Here is a 21101-nt window from a genome sequence, read left to right as displayed (position 1 = left end):
CCGGCCACGCCCCAACTCCGCCCCCTCCCCAAAGTCTCCGCCCCCTCCCCTGCTTCCCGCGAACATTTGAGTCGCGGGAAGCCTGAAGCAGGTAAGGGGGAGTGTGGGGGGAGGAGGCGCGGCCCAGGCTGTCCCCGGCCCGCCCAGCACTGCGGTCCCCGGCCCGGCCCCCGGCCCGGCCCCCGAGTCGCCGGCCTGGCCCCGGTGGAGCCCCCGGCCCCGCCGGCCCGGCCCCGGCCGAGCCCCCGAGCCCCCGCCCCGGCCGAGCCCCCGGCCCGGCCCCGGCCGAGCCCCCGGCCGAGCCCCCGGCCCCGGCGGAGCCCCCGGCCAGGCACCGCACCACGGGCCCAGCCCCGCCGGAGCCCCCGAGCCCCCGGCCTGACCCCGCCGGCCCGGCCCCGGAGCCCCCGGCCAGGCACCGCACCACGGGCCCGGCCCCGGAGCCCCCGGCCCGTCCCGGCCCCCAAGCCCCCGGCCCGACCCCCGAGCACCCGCACCGCCGGCCGGCATGTCCCGATTTTCCAGGACATGTCCGGCTTTTTGGGATTTCCCCCCGGACGGGGATTTGGAGCCCAAAAAGCCGGACATGTCCGGGAAAATCCGGACGTATGGTAACCCTACTGGTACTATATGTTTCCTTCAAAAGGCAGGCCCTGCACCCTTAGCCTACCAGTGTGGGATATCAGGACTGTTTCCTTCCGTCTTTGACTGATGGGCTGTGAATCCCAGTTTGAAAGATGATTATGTAAATAAAAAAATTGAGATTTTTGGTTGCCTTTATTAGTGGCTCAACTGGTGCCTTTCTTTCATGAGGGTCCCATTTTGAGCCTCAGCAGCAATATTTTGCAGGATGTTTTACACTCGCAACAGGTCCAGCTTCTAGATGGTGACACGCTGTTAATTGGTTATCGTCTCCCATGTCTAGTCACACCAGTTAGAAAAGAAAATAACTGCCAGAGTTTACAACTCTTATTAACATATGCATTCATCTGCTTTCTAACTTTTCTATCTTTCTAATTCTCAGCGTCTTTGCTCAAAGAGAGGAAGCATAGAATCATAGAATCATAGATTATAGGACTGGAAGGGACCTCGAGTCCAGTCCCCTGCCCGCATGGCAGGACCAAATACTGTCTAGACCATCCCTGATAGACATTTATCTAACCTACTCTTAAATATCTCCAGAGACGGAGATTCCACAACTTCCCTAGGCAATTTATTCCAGTGTTTAACCACCCTGACAGTTAGGAACTTTTTCCTAATGTCCAACCTAGACCTCCCTTGCTGCAGTTTAAACCCATTGTTTCTGGTTCTATCCTTAGAGGCTAAGGTGAACAAGTTCTCTCCCTCCTCCTCATGACACCCTTTTAGATACCTGTAAACTGCTATCATGTCCCCTCTCAGTCTTCTCTTCTCCAAACTAAACAAACCCAGTTCTTTCAGCCTTCCTTCATAGGTCATGTTCTCAAGACCTTTAATCATTCTTGTTGCTCTTCTTTGGACCCTTTCCAATTTCTCCACATCTTTTTTAAAATGCGGCGCCCAGAACTGGACACAATACTCCAGCTGAGGCCTAACCAGAGCAGAGTAGAGCGGAAGAATGACTTCTCGTGTCTTGCTCACAACACACCTGTTAATGCATCCCAGAATCATGTTTGCTTTTATTGCAACAGCATCACACTGTTGACTCATATTTAGCTTGTGGTCCACTATAACCCCTAGATCCCTTTCTGCCGTACTCCTTCCTAGACAGTCTTTTCCCATTCTGTATGTGTGAAATTGATTTTTCCTTCCTAAGTGGAGCACTTTGCATTTGTCTTTGTTAAACTTCATCCTGTTTAACTCAGACCATTTCTCCAATTTGTCCAGATCATTTTGAATTATGACCCTGTCCTCCAAAGTAGTTGCAATCCCTCCCAGTTTGGTATCATCCGCAAACTTAATAAGCGTACTTTCTATGCCAATATCTAAGTCGTTGATGAAGATATTGAACAGAGCCGGTCCCAAAACAGACCCCTGCGGAACCCCACTCGTTACGCCTTTCCAGCAGGATTGGGAACCATTAATAACAACTCTCTGAGTACGGTTATCCAGCCAGTTATGCACCCACCTTATAGTAGCCCCATCTAATTTGTATTTGCCTAGTTTATCGATAAGAATATCATGCGAGACCGTATCAAATGCCTTACTAAAGTCTAGGTATACCACATCCACCGCTTCACCCTTATCCACAAGGCTCGTTATTCTATCAAAGAAAGCTATCAGATTGGTTTGACATGATTTGTTCTTCACAAATCCATGCTGGCTGTTCCCTATCACCTTACCACCTTCCAAGTGTTTGCAGATGATTTCCTTAATTACTTGCTCCATTATCTTCCCTGGCACAGAAGTTAAACTAACTGGTCTGTAGTTACCTGGGTTGTTTTTATTTCCCTTTTTATAGATGGGCACTATATTTGCCCTTTTCCAGTCTTCTGGAATCTCTCCCGTCTCCCATGACTTTCCAAAGATAATAGCTAGAGGCTCAGATACCTCCTCTATTAGCTCCTTGAGTATTCTAGGATGCATTTCATCAGGCCCGGGTGACTTGCAGGCATCTAACTTTTCTAAGTGATTTTTAACTTGTTCTTTTTTTATTTTATCCGCTAAACCTACCCCCTTCCCATTAGCATTCACTATGTTAGGCATTGCTTCAGACTTCTCGGTGAAGACCGAAACAAAGAAGTCATTAAGCATCTCTGCCATTTCCAAGTTTCCTGTTACTGTTTCTCCCTCTTCACTAAGCAGTGGGCCTACCCTGTCTTTGGTCTTCCTCTTGCTTCTAATGTATTGATAAAAAGTCTTCTTGTTTCCTTTTATTCCAGTAGCTAGTTTGAGCTCATTTTGGGCCTTTGCCTTTCTAATCTTGCCCCTGCATTCCTGTGTTGTTTGCCTATATTCCTCCTTTGTAATCTGTCCTAGTTTCCATTTTTTATATGACTCCTTTTTATTTTTTAGATCATGCAAGATCTCATGGTTAAGCCAAGGTGGTCTTTTGCCACATTTTCTATCTTTCCTAACCAGCGGAATAGCTTGCTTTTGGGCCCTTAATAGTGTCCCTTTGAAAAACTGCCAACTCTCCTCAGTTCTTTTTCCCCTCAGTCTTGATTCCCATGGGACCTTACCTATCAGCTCTCTGAGCTTCCCAAAATCTGCCTTCCTGAAATCCATTGTCTCTATTTTGCTGTTCTCCCTTCTACCCTTCGTTAGAATTGCAAACTATGATTTCATGATCACTTTCACCCAGGCTGCCTTCTACTTTCACATTCTCAACGAGTTCCTCCCTATTTGTTAAAATCAAGTCTAGAACAGCTTCCCCCCTAGTAGCTTTTTCAACCTTCTGAAATAAAAAGTTGTCTCCAATGCAGTCCAAGAATTTGTTGGATAGTCTGTGCCCCGCTGTGTTATTTTCCCAACATATATCCGGATAGTTGAAGTCCCCCATCACCACCAATTCTTGGGCTTTAGATGATTTTGTTAGTTGCTTGAAAAAAGCCTCATCCACCTCTTCCCCCTGGTTAGGAGGCCTGTAGTAGACTCCTAGCATGACATCTCCCTTGTTTTTTGCCCCTTTAAGCCTAACCCAGAGACTCTCAACACTTCCGTCTCCTATGTCCATCTCTACCTCAGCCCAAGTGTGTACATTTTTAATATATAAGGCAACACCTCCTCCCTTTTTCCCCTGTCTATCCTTCCTGAGCAAGCTGTACCCATCCACACCAACATTCCAATCATGTGTATTATCCCACCAAGTTTCAGTGATGCCAACAATGTCATAGTTGTATTTATTTATTAGCACTTCCAGTTCTTCCTGCTTATTCCCCATACTTCTTGCATTTGTATATAGGCATCTAAGATACTTGTTTGATCTTTCCTCCCAGTTTTGTCCTGACTCTCCTTTCTCACTGCCAATATAGCCCACACTCCCTCTTGTTTCTGACCCATCTCCCCGGTCTCCATATTCCCCACTTACCTGTGGGCTTTGCTCACCTGTCCCCGTCAAACCTAGTTTAAAGCCCTCCTCACTAGGTTAGCCAGTCTGTGGCCGAATAGGGTCTTTCCTCTCCTCGAAAGGTGAACGCCATCTCTGCCTAGCAGTCCTTCCTCAAATAGCATCCCGTGGTCTAGGAAGCCAAAGCCCTCCTGGCGACACCATCTTCGCAGCCAGGCATTCACCTCCATGATGCATCTGTCTCTGCCCGGGCCCCTACCTTTGACAGGAAGAATTGAAGAGAATACCACCTGCGCTCCAAACTCCTTCACCCGTACTCCCAGAGCCCTGTAGTCACTCTTGATCCGCTCAGTGTCACACCGCGCAGTATCATTTGTGCCCACATGGATGAGTAGCATGGGGTAGTAGTCAGAGGGCTGGATAATCCTCGACAATGCCTCCGTAACGTCTCTGATACGGGCCCCCGGCAGGCAGCATACCTCCCGAGATGAAATGTCAGGGCGACAGATGGGCGCCTCCGTCCCCCTCAGCAGAGAGTCTCCGACCACCACTACCCTACGTTTCCTATTCGCAGTGGTGGCAGCAGACTCTCCAGCCTTAGGGGTACGAGGCTTCTCCTCCTTTACTGTAGGGAGTGGTTCCTTCTTTCCTGTATCAAGAAGAGCATAACGGTTACCTATAACCACGGCAGGAGGGTTCGGAGCAAGGGTGGAGCGCTGCCCGCTGCCAGAAGTAACCAGCTGCCAGCGTCCACCCTGAGCCATCTCCTCCTCCACCAGTGGTGTATCAGCAGTCCTGTGTACTGGGACAGCTACCTCAGCTGTCTCCACATGGACACTGTCGAGGAATTGCTCGTGGATACGGATGCTCCTCAACCTAGCCACCTCCTCCTGTAGCTCTCCCACCTGCTGCCTGAGAGATTCCACCAGCAGGCACCTCTCACATTGGATGGTCCCCCCAGCCTGGATATCAGTAAGTGGAAATTGCAAGTTACAGTCTTTGCAAAACCACACCAGGATCTGGGTAGAGGCATCCATGCTTAGGCACTCTGTCTGGCTACAGGCACAGGTGGAGGAGACAGTAGCAGTGCTGGCACAGGTGTTGCGGGTCTTCCTAACCATCGTAAGCCTCCCTCTGTCAAACTCCCGTCTGCAGCCCCCTGTCAGCTGAAAGGGTTGTTTAAGCAAAGAGTTATGAATGTAGTTGCTTTATAGGTATTAAGGGGAATCAAGAGTAAACGGATGGAACCAGCAAGGGACCCTCGCCCCCTTCCTGCTCCCCTTCCAAACTCCCTTGTGAAACTCCCTGGTCGCTTGTGCGCTGCTTTATAAAGCCCTGGCCTGTATGAATGCCCCGCCCACTGATGAAGGCTCAGCCACTTACCAGAGGCTTCTAGCTTTCAAACCTTCCAACTGCCAGCCACAGCACACGGTCCTTCAAACAACCAAAACAAACAAACAGACTGACAAACACAAGCTCAGCACACAGCAAGTAACCCTCAAACACAAACAAACACACACTACAGACAGTCACTTACCCCAAAAGGGTGCTGTATTGCTCCTCCTTCACCTGGAGAACTCCCTGTTAGCAGCCCCTGTTCGCAAAAAAAAGCATGGTGTAGTTGTCCTAAGAGCTGTCCAAACTTATAACAAAGAGATAATCCCTGCCTCAAACCATAGACTGTGGTGTTCAAAAATCATTGCGAGCCAAACAGCCTGGCAGAGCTCTGCTTCGTTCAGGGTCTGAAATCTAACTTCTCAGTATTGCATGACATGAGCCTCTGCATAACTGGTTCCAACTAGCTCTTGCCAGAGTCTCTTAGAGGTACACTTCTCTACATCTTTCTTCCCCAACCAAACCAAGCAGTAATAACAATCAACATTAACATCATACAGCATTTTGAATACTTATAACCAGTCTACTAACTACCAGTGTTCAATTAGACTGGGAGGTGATAGAAGCCAGTTGAAGTGAACAAAATAACTTTATTTATAAAGAGCCCCTTGTCAAGGTGTGCCGGGTTCTGTGCAGCCATATATGGTAAACAGATTATAAAAGCATGGAGAAAATACTCTAAATCTACAGGATAACACCACCAGCCTTGCAAACCCTTAGAGAGAAGAAAATGGCATGTGTAGATTATTCTTTTTTTTTTTTTTAAATGGTGCCTGCTAGATTTCACTTTGATCAGCTAACACCCACTTTAAAATATAACCGACCTTGTCTACAGTAGGCTTTTAAAAGTTAATTAACACCTTTTAAAAACACTTTTATCCTAGTCTAGGCACACCCTAAAGAAATGTAAGTATTGTTATGTGTGGTTCTTCAGTAATAGTAAGTAATGGTAGAAATTCTCCCATGTTGAAACCAATGAGAGTCAGCCACAGACACACTCCTTGTGTTTGGAGAGCACAGGCACAGCTCTAGTACCTCTGAGGGTGTTCCATGTGGTGGGGCAGGGAAGAGATAGTGGCCATAGCAGCTGGGACAGTCGTGGATTTTCAAAACTCATCTGGTTGAGGCACTAGTTAACCAGATATCTCAGGGCACTGTTGTGGTACAAGAAGAAGAAATGTCTTTAACTTTGAGCTGCTCCTCTCCTGGTAGTCGTTGTTCACCCATTCTTACTCTCTCAGCTGTAGTCAGCTCCTGCCCATCCCACTTCAGTTGGTTCTCAGGTACTTCTATCAGGGCAGGGCAGGCAGTCTGCCTCAGAGAGAGAGAGAAAGTGGGGGGAAAAAAGGGGCAGCCATCTGGGAATTACGTGGGTGGGCATCACTGAACTATGCCTGGAGGGGAGCCCACATCAGAAAGGGAAGTCTGTTCCTGGGGGTAAGAAGAGGGGAGACAGCTAGGAAGATAGAAGATGGTGAGCAGTCATATCTAAGGAGGGGGGGGGAACAGGGAAAGCAGCAGGGCAGAAGTGAGGAAGGGGGATAAGGCATGGTGGGGAAAAGGGTAAGCCCTGGGAAATATAACGGGAACCACGGGGGGCACAAAGGAGCCATGCAAACAAAGGAGCAACACTTTTTCAAGCGACTTTTTTCCAAAATAACCTGAGGGTCTGGATGCCACATTCTATAAATTCTAGGTTATTTTTCTTCACTCTTTTCTCTTACCTTCTAAAAAAAATTACCCACAATTCACCAGGATGTAAACACAAGCCCATGTCAACCCTATTCTCGAGAATATCTGTCAGACAGATATTTAGGCGCGGTCTATGGATTTCTTTGTCCTCTGACTGATCTTGCAGTCTATCTGTCGTCTTGTGGCAGGATCGCTATGATGTCAGCATACTAGCTGGTGAGGTTGGATGAGGCCTTAGGCTGTGGTCAGTCTTTTCTTTACAAAGGCACCAAGTAGTAAATTTTCTAATTTTCCTAAGAGTATTAATGCTATAGAAACTTCCAGTGCCATCTTGTCAGTTAAGGAAGAAGTAATGAACTCATTTTAACTGGCAACATCATCCATATCAGTCTCAGCTACTTAGTCAATCCATTCTTTGTCCATTTTATCTCCCAAGGCTTCACATTTGAGGATCATATTTAATCAAAAAAATGTTTCCATCAGCAGTCCCAAGAATGGTTTCTAGTTAAATTACCAACGTTCATGTGGCTTTGGGAGATTAAAACTGACCAGGAGGAAACGGAGCTTTCAGGACTGCATGCAATCCCCTAGTTCACGAGATTTGAAGAGCTCACCATTTACAGTCGTGTGGCTTCTATGATATGTTCCATCTCACAAACTTGAGTACTAATGGAGTATGCGTGGATAATCCATGTTGCATCCTCTTTCGCTACTAATTCACAGAGGATAACAGTCCACTAGTGCTACCTGCTAGTGGAATTATTCCTTTGGCTCAAAGAGTAGGGATGCTTCATGTCTTGGTTTTAAGCCCTGCTGACAACCCATGCTAGGTATTGTTCGATAAAGATTTGTGTTTGACTTTAAAACTGTATTGTAATGTAACCACAGGTCCTTGTCCAAAACCACACTACATTTACAGTACTACTTCACCCATTATTTGCTTTCACATACTAATGCTTATAATTCAGACCTTGTCTATGTGGAAACATTCCCATTGACTTCAATGAGACTTGGATCAAACCCTGATTGATCGTTGTTCTTTATTGTGTTTTCAGTATTGATGAGGCTTTCAGACTTTAATTACCAATATAAAACATTTCTTCACGTCTTCAGGCACTGCACCCGCTCCCATAAAATTTTAAACTGACTTTTTTATTGTCAGTTTTTCATAATTACATCAACTCATAAGATAAAGGCCTGATGGGTGTTCAACATCAATTCTTACAGCTCTTAGGAAACTGAATATCACTCATAAGAGAAGAACTTAAGGTTAAAAATGAGAAATGAATGAAGGTGCACTACTCTGTCTTGTAGATTAAAGTATGTGGCTTAAAAAAATAAAAAGTACCCCTGCCCCCCCAAAAAACAAACAAAACTAATGTATAACAATTCAAGGGGGGAAAACAAAAATATGACTACATTTTTAACTGGATGCTTAAATTGGACTCCTAAATCCATATTTAGGGACTTAAATCATAGTGGCCTGATTTTCAAAAGTACCGAGCCACATGCAGCTACCTTTGAAGTCAACGAGAGTTTTGCGTGCTCTGCACCTATCAAGAGCAGGCTACTTTGATTTAGGTGCCTAAATATGGATTTAGGTCCTTAAATTTAGGCACCCAAGTTTTAACAATGTGGATCCCTGTTAATCTAATGCTGTGACTATGAATTCAAGCACAGTCAGGAAATTCAGGTTGGTGGTTCCCAGTGTCCCACAACAATTACAGCTTAGCCTCTTTGCATTTATATAGTGTTTATTGATTGATTGAACATTTTCTTTCATATCTTTTTGTGTGTGCCTTTTTAAGAAAAGGCAATCACACAAATAGTTAAATGCAGAGAATAATAAGAGTAGTTCAGTTACCCCTCCCACTATAAGTGCTTTAAACTATGAGACTGCAAATAACTTGCAACAATGAAACCTTCATACTTCATAGCAGTCCTAATGAAGCAATGTCAGGTAACAGCCTTACTGAATAGGTGGTGCCTTACATCACACCCTAAAAACTATTAAACTGGGCACTAGCAGATTCATTTGTGACTTCAGATTCAAATAACCTGTCTAGTGCTGTTCATACTTTTAACAAAACTCAAATGTAGGCCTCCGAATCATCAATAGAAAGACATGTCTAAAATGTCATTTTAATTTTGTTCTTCTTAAATATAAATAAAAAAGTGGTAACGAAACTTCTAGAGCTGCTCAATACTCCAACAGTAATCCATAAACCAATAACTGTATTGCTCTCACGTCAAAGCCTCGTCACTCTATCCCATCAACCATCCATCCCAAATGCCTGGGGAAAAAAGGTGGTCTTTGCCAAGTAGCTGGAAGATTAAGAAATTCTGTCTCTTTCTAATGGGTGGAAGCAAGTTCTGAAGTAGATGACCATTCATGTTTTGCTGGCAGCTCCTCCATCTTTGAATTAATGGAGCACCTGCTTGAGCACTCTGCTGATCTCAACCGTGGCAGTATTGTATGGAGAGAGAAAGAGAGAGAGAGAGAGAGAGAGAGAGAGGCAATTTCTCAACAAGTCTCAAAACATTTGGGGCTTTATTGGTGAAAACCAACACCTGAGTTTCATCTGGAAGCTTGTTGCTGACTGCTGCAGGTTCTGGAGCACAAGTGTTATGTGCTTTAAGATTTCTAGAAGGAATGGGTTCAATAAAACCACATACACCAATATAGTATTGTAAGTGTTAAGTTTTTTCCTTATTATGTACTTTCAGGCCCAATGTGGGGATACATTTTAGCGTAATCTATTTCCATGCTCATCATTGTAGTATCAGAGCAGCATCTACCCTTCTGTGCTGGCTTGGAGTCTGTGAACAAAGTTGTCCTTGTGTTACCCTGAGGCTAATGATCCTGCCAATGCTAGCCCCATACCCAAGCTGGGAGAGGAGGGGCACTATGGCTCCACAGCCCTCCTGCACTGGTCATAGTGATTTGGTACCAGTGATTTGATAATAGTGAAAATGAATTTGTTAGAGTAAGAAAAAGAATGAATGTACTGACTTATCTCTCTGGCTTTGTACACTGCAGTGCTGCTGTTTTTACCTGACTCTGCAATCTCATTACTGCACTTCCACCCAAAGAACATGTTGGTGCGTTTATACAAAGAGCAGTCTGCTACATCTATTGAAAGAACTGGACTAGTGCAGTTATTTGATTGTTCAATCATTAGCTTGGCCTTCAAATAAAATTTGATATGGTCTTGGGCTGCATTCTATAAAGTTCATGTTCTATGAAAGACGGTGCCCCCCCACCCCAAACATTTGGATCACTCCAAACCAGGAACATATGGACCCATTTCTCTTAGAGACATCACATCTTTTCCCTTTGGACCTCAGAAATGATTCAACTGAGCAAAAAGAAATTGAATCCAAGAAGAATACCTCTCTGACTCCAGAGACTGTGGAGATTTGTGCCTAGAATGTATTTGTTCATAGGGATATGAAATGCTCTTGACATCAGGTGGTTACAATATTCTTATCTGTGATGAAAGGAGACTTTTCAATAGAGTATTCAGCTTCTACTTTTTCAGTTAAGTCAATATTCTGACTGCTCTTCTTACTTTCAGTATTTTACTCTAATGGTGTAATAAAGTATTGGCTTTAATGAAATCACCACAGCAGTTTTAAGAATTTCAGATTTTATACCAGTTACTGTAGTGTGCAATCTCTTTATCATGAAAGTTGAACTTACAAATATAGCATTATTATTATTTATTACATAACTCTCTTCAGCTGAGTGAACCCTTGTTTGCAAGGGAGGGTGGATTTTACCACAAGGATTCGGCATGCAGCAGGGGAGGAGAGGCTGATGCAGGAAGGCTGAGCTCGCCAGGCCTCTGTTCTGTATGGCAGTGTTTCTCAAACTTTTTATGCTGGCGACCCATTTGGACTTAAAAAAAAATTGTGACCCCCTCCTCTAGAAAAAATTGTGGCCCCTACGTTCAGCCATGAGGGACTCGGGGCATCAGCCTTGCTCAGGGCAGGGGGCTTCAGCCCTGCTGGGCCAGGGGTTCGGGGTTCTGGACTTCAGCTCTGCTCAGTGCTTCAGCCCCGCTCGGGGTGTGGAGCTCCAGCCTGGCTTGGAGTTTCAGCCCCACTCAGGAGTTGGGGGCTTCAGTCCCCCTGACACTTCCGGAGCTGCTAGCTGCGGCTTCAACCCTCCACCCAGAGGTCTATGTCCCTACCAGCCCGGAGGTATAGGATTAACGTGTTAAAAAATTAACATGTTAATTCTATTTTCAGTTAATCACAGGTGTTAACTGTGATTAATTGACAGCCCTGATTAAAATACAAAAGCTTGTGTATCCGATCTACACTATTACCCAACATTTGACTTCATTTGCCCTGAACTGGAGAGTACTCATGCAAGGCCCTTGTTAACACAACTAGCCTTTGAGCCATGTGAAAGAGAATCTCTGTTTGTTCATTTAAAATAAAAAGAAAGGGCCATATTTGCTGCTGCAGCTGTTATACTCAGTGCAGCATCAGAAAGAGTTGCGGTTGGTGGAGCTGGCTGGGAAATTGTCCAGTCCTAGGGGTAAATCAGACCCTCTGGCTGCCCCCCAAACACTGTTACAGGAGTGCTGTATAAGTGATAGCTATGTATATGTAAACAGTTAATAGATAATCCACCAGCAGATGGCACTCCAGGGTACGTAGTATAGAGCCTGGGTTTTGTAGGCTCAGTAAAACTTGTTCTTTTGGGGCAGTGCAAATTGGCTTCTTATGTGTTGCTCTTTGTGTCAGCTCTTAACAGCAACAAGGGGCCATTCCAGCAGTCTTGGGCTAGGTCTATACTACCCGCCTGAATCGGCGGGTAGAAATCGACCTCTCGGGGATCGATTTATCGCGTCCCGTCGGGACGCGACAATCGATCCCCGAATCGGCGCTCTTACTCCACCAGCGGAGGTGGTAGTAAGCGCCGCCGACAGAAAGCCGCAGAAGTCGATTTTGCCGCCGTCCTCACAACGGGGTAAGTCGGCTGCGATACGTCGAATTCAGCTACGCTATTCACGTAGCTGAATTTGCGTATCTTAAATCGACTCCCCCCTGTAGTGTAGATGTACCCATAGATAGCCGGGCAGTTCTGTGTTCCAGCTATGCCTCATTTCCAAGCCATGCCCCCTACATCTGGGGCTGGAGGAGTAAATGTCATAAGATTGGAATGGTATAGGTACAGGAATGCTATACAGAGATTTCCTTATGGAACAGGAATTCCCGGGTTAATTCTGGCTACTTTGCTGGAGGGCCAGAGTAAGGCCCTGAATCTTGGCCCTAATTGTACCTTATGAAGACAGCCTGGAAAACGTAGACCAGTGAAAAATAATAGAAACTGGTAGCTGGGGTTGAAAGGAGCAAGCTGCTAGGTTCCACTTCTGCAGTAGGAGGCATGATATCCCCATCCTCCCCCCATGCCCCACCACAGCTCATGCATGCACTTTATGTAAAATATATCAGTTAAGTATGCAGCATAGGTAAACAATTCTTACTAACCCTTCCTCCAGTCTTTAGCCAGGCCCTGGGCTTAGGGGTGTGATTATGGTGGATAGGAGCTGATTATGGTTATGTAACTTCATCTGGGGGTTTAACCTGGGTGAGAGCCATACTTGCCCACTGACCTTCTCACTCTAGCTCCCCTTCTGTCCTTCAGATAGCTCCTCCCTTGAGCACCCATTCGAGGTGAGGAGGAAGGAAAGCCAGAATTAACGCCTTACTTACTGGGAACCTGGTATTGTCACTGCACCGACAGTGCAGTGTAGTTATTATGCAGTGGTTTCCAAGACAACGATGACTTTCACTTAAATGATGCTTTCTAACTGTCTCTATTGCTCAATTGTATGGTTTTGATGTAACTGATCCCAGAGCCAAAGCTTACCCTCGCACATATCCAACCTCATCAACATTAATGGGTCTTCATGGATGTGAGTATAATTTGTACACATTCACCTTTATTTAGGAAACTCATTTTTAGTTTCCAAGATCCCTTGTCACAGGCCGTAGAAACGTTTGTGCATAGAAGCTCCATTGATTTGATATTTTCTGGGTTCCTTGCACATAGTAATGCTCTATTCTGTAGAGCTCTTAGATGTCAGTAAAAGGAGAATATTTCTGGTGCTTCACGTTGCTAAGAAAGCCTTCATTCAGCAAAGCAATCGATGTTGCCAGATTGAAGTGATACTGCACTAACAGATGCGTGAGAGCTTCCCACATTAATCTTTGATGGAACTTTGTCCCTTTAATTCCTGCTCAGAGGTTTGTCTGGCAGAACACACTGTGTGTCTGAACATTCCACACACAACCTAATAATGTTCTACCGATTTCACCCCAATGTTAATTGAACAACAAAGGCACAGTAGTTAATCTGTAAGACCAGCACCAAAAGGGTTAATTTCCAAACCTGAAAAACCAGACCTCCATTCTACACAAGGTAACAAAAGCAGATTATTATTAATCTGCAGGACAGTATAGTTTTGTTCTTTTTAATTGTCTTGAAGGACTTGACTGAGATTGTCCCTTTGACCAGTAAACTACCTCATAAATATTTAGCACAGATCTAGATATGGATTTAGGGTTCCCATTCGAGTTCTTAAGTATTTCAGCCATCTCCTTATTTTCATTTTGGTCACAAAACCACGTCTAAACTAGGGATCGATGGCACATTATAACATGTCAATTTCATTTTACATAGAGTTCAGCAGTTTGAGGGGGGAAAACATGTTGTCAAACTCTTCTTATCTAAGTTATGTGAGTAGCCCCAGTGCAATGAGTGGGACTTCTCCAGTGAGTTAAGCATATGGAATTTGGCCTGTGACAATTTGCTTTCAGCTTCTACTGATTAAGACTGTTTACAACTTTTAAATACAATCCTGTTTAATGAGTTAATATATTTTTATTACATCTCTTAAAAGCTATTCAGCTTAAGCAGTTAATAAACATATTTTAATACCCCTGTGTATTACAATGATGTTTAGATTAAAATGTAAGAGAAAAGACAAGTGGAATAGGAAATAGAGTAATTCCACTGATTTGGGGATTAAATACTTCCATTACAAATGAATGTCAAAGTTTACTGAAGATTTCTTCTCCTCCTCCTCCTTTTTTGAATTAGCAAATTATTCTGATATCGCATCTAAAAGTTCCTTCAAATAATCTGGCATTTAAAAGTTTTCCAAAACATTGTATTTGTTATTACAGACTTAATTTTTTTAATGGTAATGATATTCAATATAAATCATCAAGCAGTATTATTTCCCTGCTCCTTAAATTTTCTTCATTTTAGATTTTTTTCCCTCTATCAACTGGGTGGCCACTTATCAATTTTGAGGTTCCCACTACGGTGGCTAGGGCACAAAGCTGGTCTGTGTCTAAGCAGAGGATTGAGAATCAAGAGACAACCCAAGCTTTATCTTCAGCTTTTTAGTGGTCAATAATTTTGTTTGTGTTTAGCATTGCCAACTAACCTTATGAAATAGTTATTTTATTTTATAGCGTGGAAGAGGAATAACTCATTAGGACAGTTTTAGTTTTATTTATTCTGAGATTTAATAAGCAAAAACCCACCCAACATCTGTACCGTATAAGATTGCAGAAGCTGATATTTTGGACTTTCTCAGCCTGGCATAGGATTCTGTGATTCAGCTACAATATATATAGTTTATGAATCAGGTCCTTGGCCATTTAGCTGTTGCTGAATGTTCTAGGTCCATCTAGGTGGACTAAAAATGCTGATTTTGCTACATGTGCCTAAATTTCCTTGGTGATTCCTAACCCCCCCCCCCACTGACTTCAATGAAATAACTGACAGCACAGCAAGTGCAGCAGCAGCTCAAGGGTTAATTGGCCAGGCAGACTAAAGAAATCAATGAATTAAAGGTGTGCACTAAATTCTATAATGTAGGATACTCCAATTGCTGTTGCTGCTTCATGCTACAGGTAGGTGCAAAGTACGTAGTGTGATCACAATATTCTTTCATTGTCAGTGCTTTGATCTCTTAAGACCCAGTTTAGGTGATTCAGCAAAATACTTAAGCACATGGCTATCTTTACACATGTTATTTGTACAGTGGTAGGGTCTAGGAATCCCTGTCTTGGATCAGGACTCCATTATATTAGGTGCTGTGCAAGCACAAAGATGGTCTCCAGTCCAATTGGCTTAAACGTGAGTACTCACATACTAAAAGTTATGCATGTGCTTACTACTCAGTAGTAGCCAGGTGCCTGATTTTGATCAAACTTAAACAGGTGTCCAGGGAGTTACACTGGTGTAAGGAAAATAAGGTCCACTGTCTTGTTCCTAAAAGTCCTATTTATGTGGCTTTCACTACAGTGTGAAAACGTAGATACGTTTCATTGTGATTTTTAAACTAAGCACCAAAGTACTGGTAGAAATAAAGCATGAGAAAACCCACACGAACCAGCTTGCATAGGGTCTCCACCACTCTAGCTCTGCCCCAGGGCTCTCTGAAGTGGGAGGAGGTTTCACAGTCAAGATGCCTAGGTTAGTTCATGCCTCCTTGGAGCTATTGTTTCAGGCTGTCTGCAGACTCAGGCATCCCTCACAGATAGCCACATTTTCGAGCTTTCCTTTGCATTCACGAGGCCTAGAAATACATTTCTTTAAAAAAGAAAGTCTAATCTGGGAATCCAGGAGCTGGGGTTTATGCCTGGACCTATAATGCCTATGCCTTAATCCAGCTCAGCCACCCTAAAGAAAGGTCTTGAAAGGACCTGGGATATGAGCCCTGAGTCCATGATTATGCAAATACTTCTGCAGGCAGGCCACAAGCAGCATTTTGCTGGGCCCAGGGCAAGCACATAATATGGGTCTCCATCCCATTCCCTACAGACACACTAATGAAAGAAAAAATTATATTTGACTTCTGAAATGTCATCAAAAGGGCCTATCGCTTTACAACTTTTGGCTTTTTTTCATTGCAAAATCACGAATGGCCTCGCTAATGTCAATTTTTCTTGAGAGTTCACACTCCATAGATGAAACAGTAAGATGACTGAAGTGTCTCTGTGCCATAGTAGATCATCTGTCATCTTTAATGATACACGGGGACAAACAAACTCACTAAATTTATATAAATTACATATAGTCAAACTCAAACGTCCACAATCTAGCCTGATTTCCCCTCCCCCCCCCATGGTGATGGGCATGTGGCCAGGCACCTTGGACTGGACTGGTAAAGTGTATATATTTTCTCCCCTTTTAAGGAAATCGCCTTTGCTTACTTAAACAGAGCAACTACATTTCTGACAATTGACTGTATGATTAAAGTTCAGGGAATTAATGAAAATAGCTTTCTAGAAGAGGAGAAGTTCTTGCTGGAAAGTTGGTGCTATTTTGCTGCTAACTTAAAAATGTTTCACCTTTAGCTTACTACATCTGCTAAGAGCGAAACATGCAACACATAGCTGGTGAGCTCCTTGTTCCTGTTGGGGAGCAATACAAATAACCCCATTTACTGGTAGCTAGTGACTCATCTCAAATAGGACTGTTCTTGTGAGTAAATGCTCACCAGTGTGTGTCAAGAATTCACAGTCTGGCCCCATGTACATTTTATTATGTACAAGTGCAAGATTTTGACCAACTTACACATTTTAACAAAGGAATGTTGAAACTATTGATTTTTTTTTGGTTTGGAATAAAAAGGAACATTAGAATTAAACCAATTTGCATAGTCCATTGGAAGTGGCTTTTAAAGGGAAAATACCTGATAACTGAGCTTGTTGCTCATTAGAAAAATAAAATTTATACTACTGCCTAAGTATAAATAGAGCGAGTAGACTCCCTTTGTTCCTATTCACTACTAAAATTGGTGTTTTAAGGAAGTGATGTTTCCCCTCCAAATACAGCACTCTAATTTAGGGAGGATATTAAAAACTTAGTGTCAACAAGAATAAAATCTCATCTGTTCTCTTCCCCCCTCCCTTTCCCCTGCTGTGCCTTTGTATGAAATGACCTATTTTCCCTTTTAAAATTTAAATTACAGTTTTTGTTAAATGCAGATCCTTCCCCTAGAAATATTGTATTATTTTCTTACACTTTGATTTAGAAATCAAAATCTTCCAAACATCATCTACTGTACATATTTATAATACATAGTTTAATAAATAGAAAGATGTATTCAGTGGTGAAAACTCTCCATATATAAATGCCCTTTTTTGATTGGGATCAGATTTTATTGTGTATGTGTAAGAGGGGAAAAGTCAGGGACAAGCTCTTTGCAAAGGTGTAAGCCTAGGGCTCCTCATCCACTATCAAAGAAAATGCTCTTCCAGCTGACTGAAGCCGAGCAGGGCAGCTCAGCCAATCACAGGGTTCTTTTCTAGCTCTGTCATCAGCCCTTGGTTAGGGAACGGTTTGCTTTTATGCTCTGTATTTGGAAGGCAGATAAAATGCCAGGTCTGGGCTGCCTCTAGGGATAACCTTCCCCTCTATGATGTGAATGAATAGCATCTTGGCTGGGGAATCCACAGAAAATTGACAAGGCAGGCTCCGCTCCCCTGCATAGGCCTTTTCTACATTTTAACCCTAGCTGTGGCTTTGTAGCAATTTCAGTTTTGCATTGAGAAGTGTGCTTTGGATTATCAGACCTCCATGTATGACAATTTGTACCTGCATGGATTTGAAGACTCGGAAGCGGTAAGTATTTTCATCGATATTTTTTTTCTGAACAGCCTAATACGATATGCAGAGGACAGAGAGGAAGAATCAGGCTTTATTTCTGGGTTTAGCTGATTGCTTGGTGTTGCACTGTAGACAGTTTGGAGTCACCTGAAATAATCCTCCATTACATAATTTCTTGTCAAGCAATAAAATTTAGGGGTTTCCAAGAAAGACTTGAAAGCATTTTGTATACTATAATTTACCAATTACAAGCTACACTTCTGCTCTCAGGGAGTGTATGAATGCTTCACAGAAGATGGCTTTACATATGCAGAAGCAGTTATAGCTAATGTGTATATTGTATTCAGCAGCGTAACAGGAAAAGATGTTCATTATATAATATTTAATATTTGTTTGATACAGCAGGAACGGAGTTTCTGAGCTGCCATCTGTGTTGTATGCTCTCTGTCCAAGTGATCATGCAGATGCATTTGATTTTCTTAACAAAGAGACAGTGTAAGTGTTTGCTGTAATATAACCCTGCAGTATCACAGTGGCAGAATGTAGCCTTAAAATACTGTCCAAAAGAGGCTGAGGTGTTTTCATTTTTGTTTAATTAGGAAATTATGCTCCTCACCCTCTAACTCACGATAATAATCCTGCTAGCAAAACCTATTCAAATCTTAACAAAATGATTCATCGTGAATCCTAAAACCCAGGTCAGTTTGGGCATACCATGGAGAATATTAATCATTAGTGCTTGTAAATCTTATTTAGGTGGTGTTGGTTCTGGCTAGCACAGGCACCTTCTTTCTTCAGTGGCTAAACAAAAGCCTTGAGAGGCAAAATTACCAGGGGGAAAGAAAATTACTTTGCTTACCACGGCGATGCACATGTTGTTCCATATTAAATAGGAATGTGTTACATAAGGCTCATGGCCAAGTCACAAAATACACAGATTATAACATAGAATAGTGTGTACGTCAATGCAGACGTATGTGCCCAATGATGTGGTATCCACAGGAAATGATAAGATCCTATATCACTTCAGATAAGGCTTTTTTCTTGTCTGGCAATGTAGTCTTATCAGGCTCCAACTGCAAAGTGTAATCTGTCTACAGGTTGCCTCACATGCTAGCAACTTATCTTAGTCAATTTATTTCAGGAGGAGAGGAATCTGAAATATTCAGAATTTGAAATTAAAGAATGCACTTGTGTGTGTGTGTGGGGGGGGCGGGGGGGTTGGAGGGGAGTAGAGGAAGTCTAAAGTATTTGAATCCCTAGAAGTGTTGTTTCCTTGGGTCAATTTGGTAACCACTTGACTTCTACACGTGTGCTCTCCTCCCCCCCCATTTCCATTTTGATTTGTTAGCAGTTTACTTCAACTGCTGTCAAAACTGACATACCAAAACCATAAATGAGGATTTTAGTTCTTCAAGAGATGATGTCTCTGGGGACTAGGAATTAACATGATAAACCTTGTGTTCTTGGGAACAGTTTCAATTCTTGATGCACTGGTTTGGAGGGAAAACATTTTAAATGTATTTCGCCCCAGTCCTTTGGCAGAGTGTAGTTGCCCTGTAAGATGGAAACATTGGAAGTGTAATTGACTGACTGCGGTTGAGATGGCTAAGTTGTTGGATAGTGGTTGATACAGTAGAGCTGTATCACTTGCGACTAAGAACAAGATTTTTTAGGTATTAGGTGCCTAATGGGATTTTTTTCTAAAGTGCCTAACTCACCTTAATTTCAATCTGGCTGTAAATGGTTTGCCCACATCAAAGACCATTTGGGTAGAGCAGTTTTATGACTGGAAACACTTAGGAGATGTGAATAATAAAAAAAAAATCCAAATAATATGAATTAAAACTATAGGAACCGTGTTAGCAAAAGAAGGTAGAAATTAGAACCATCACTGTTAAGTTTGGGCCAAGCTGAGAAAGCAATAGTATCTAAGTTTCCAAATGTTCCATTTAAGTGATTCTTGGTAGAAGGGTTGCCAGCTCTTGAAGTTTTATCTTGCAATATTTGGCGTCTTTGGCAGCTGCAGCTTCGGGAATCATGTGAATACATGAGAAGCTCAGCTTTCATTACTTTTGTTTTTAAAGTAAGTTTCTAGCCCTCATGTTTATGAAGAAAAGATGGAAATTTTGAATCCCAAAGGCTCCAACATCAGGAGACAGATAAAAAGAATCTAATTAATTATTTTTTGCAAATCTAATGACTTAAGCTAGACTCATGATTATTTTGGATCCTGACTCATGATTTCTGAGTTCTTGGGCCTGACAGTACTGTGGTGGTAATATAGAAGAAAAGTGTGTCATGCAGCATGAAATGGTGTGAATGCAGCTTTAAATCCAATGAGCAAGAGTAGGCCTGTGTAACTGATATATTATACTGAAAAATAAACTAGCCCAGCAATATTAGGTTCTCTGTAGTTATTTTCAGTACAAATGCATTAACACATGTAACTCTGAGTGTGCATGGATTAAAGCAATACAGTTTCCTTTTTTTAGGAATCAAAAGACTTACCCCTAATGTTCTGCAGCTAGTGAAGATATGGAAGTTCAAGGAGGTATACTGTACTTGCTGTCTTGTTTTCTGCAGCAGACAGAGCTGTGGCAAAGTAGCCTCTGCTACTGACAAAGTTTCCAGCACACAGTAAATACATATATATCAAAATGAGTAGTCTTTATTTTGCATACTATGGGCCACACTCATCCTGAATATGCTCTGGCAGAAATCCTGGAGCAGCACCTGAATAGTAGAAAGTCATGGCATCCTACGGGACTAACTCTTTTCTCCCAGGGGGAATAGTGCTGCTTAGAAAGTTGTGGCCCTTGTTCAAGACAATGCATGGCTAGCATGGTCAATGAGTGTGCTGACTCAGCTCCTCTCACTAGCAGAACTCCTATAGAGATACTGCAGGAGTTAAAGCTCCCCTCCCCACTAGTGCACGCCAGGCTGAAACGCTGCCTGACCTCTTTGGGGATGGGTTTCCCCTGGGGTAGGGTTACCATATTTTGAGCCTCCAAAAGAAGGACACTCCACTGGGCCCCGCCCCTTCCCCAAAGTCCCCGCCCCAACTCCGCCCCCTCCCCTGCTTCCCGCGAACATTTGATTCGCGGGAAGCCTGAAGCAGGTAAGGGGAGTGTGGGGGGAGGAGGCGCGGCCCAGGCTGGCCCCCCCGGCGTTTCCAGCCTGGGTCGGCTCGGGCCCTGGGGTGCCGGCCCCGGGCCTGGCCCCCGGCCTAGCACCCCTAGCCTGCCCAGCACTGCCGGTCCCCAGCCTGGCCCCCGGCCCCCCGGCCGAGCACCCCCCGGCCCCACCGGCCCCTGGCCGAACACCCCTGGCCCGCTCGGCACCCCCAGCCCCGCCGGCCCGCTCAGCACGCCCCCG

The 21101-nt window shown here is 43.7% G+C and overlaps 1 protein-coding gene across 12 annotated transcripts in view; it reads left to right on the top strand.

Moving 5' to 3' along the window:
* Positions 1–21101, top strand: part of CACNB4 (calcium voltage-gated channel auxiliary subunit beta 4) — a 194641-nt gene that overhangs the window by 63071 nt on the left and 110469 nt on the right. Inside the window, exon 1 of one of the 12 annotated variants that reach the window (XM_005296461.5) lies at positions 17459–17738. The exons of 10 other annotated variants lie outside the window; for them this stretch is intronic. In XM_005296461.5, coding sequence (XP_005296518.1) covers positions 17694–17738 — 45 coding nt within the window. In that variant the 5' untranslated portion in view covers positions 17459–17693. Of the gene's footprint in view, positions 1–17458; positions 17739–21101 lie in introns of those variants that run through there. One more of the 12 variants, XM_005296459.5, reaches the window with a different exon arrangement.

The sequence above is a fragment of the Chrysemys picta genome, chromosome 11, assembly GCF_011386835.1.
Source record: "Chrysemys picta bellii isolate R12L10 chromosome 11, ASM1138683v2, whole genome shotgun sequence".
Taxonomy (NCBI): domain Eukaryota; kingdom Metazoa; phylum Chordata; order Testudines; family Emydidae; genus Chrysemys; species Chrysemys picta.
This window is presented reverse-complemented; position numbering and strand designations above follow the sequence as displayed.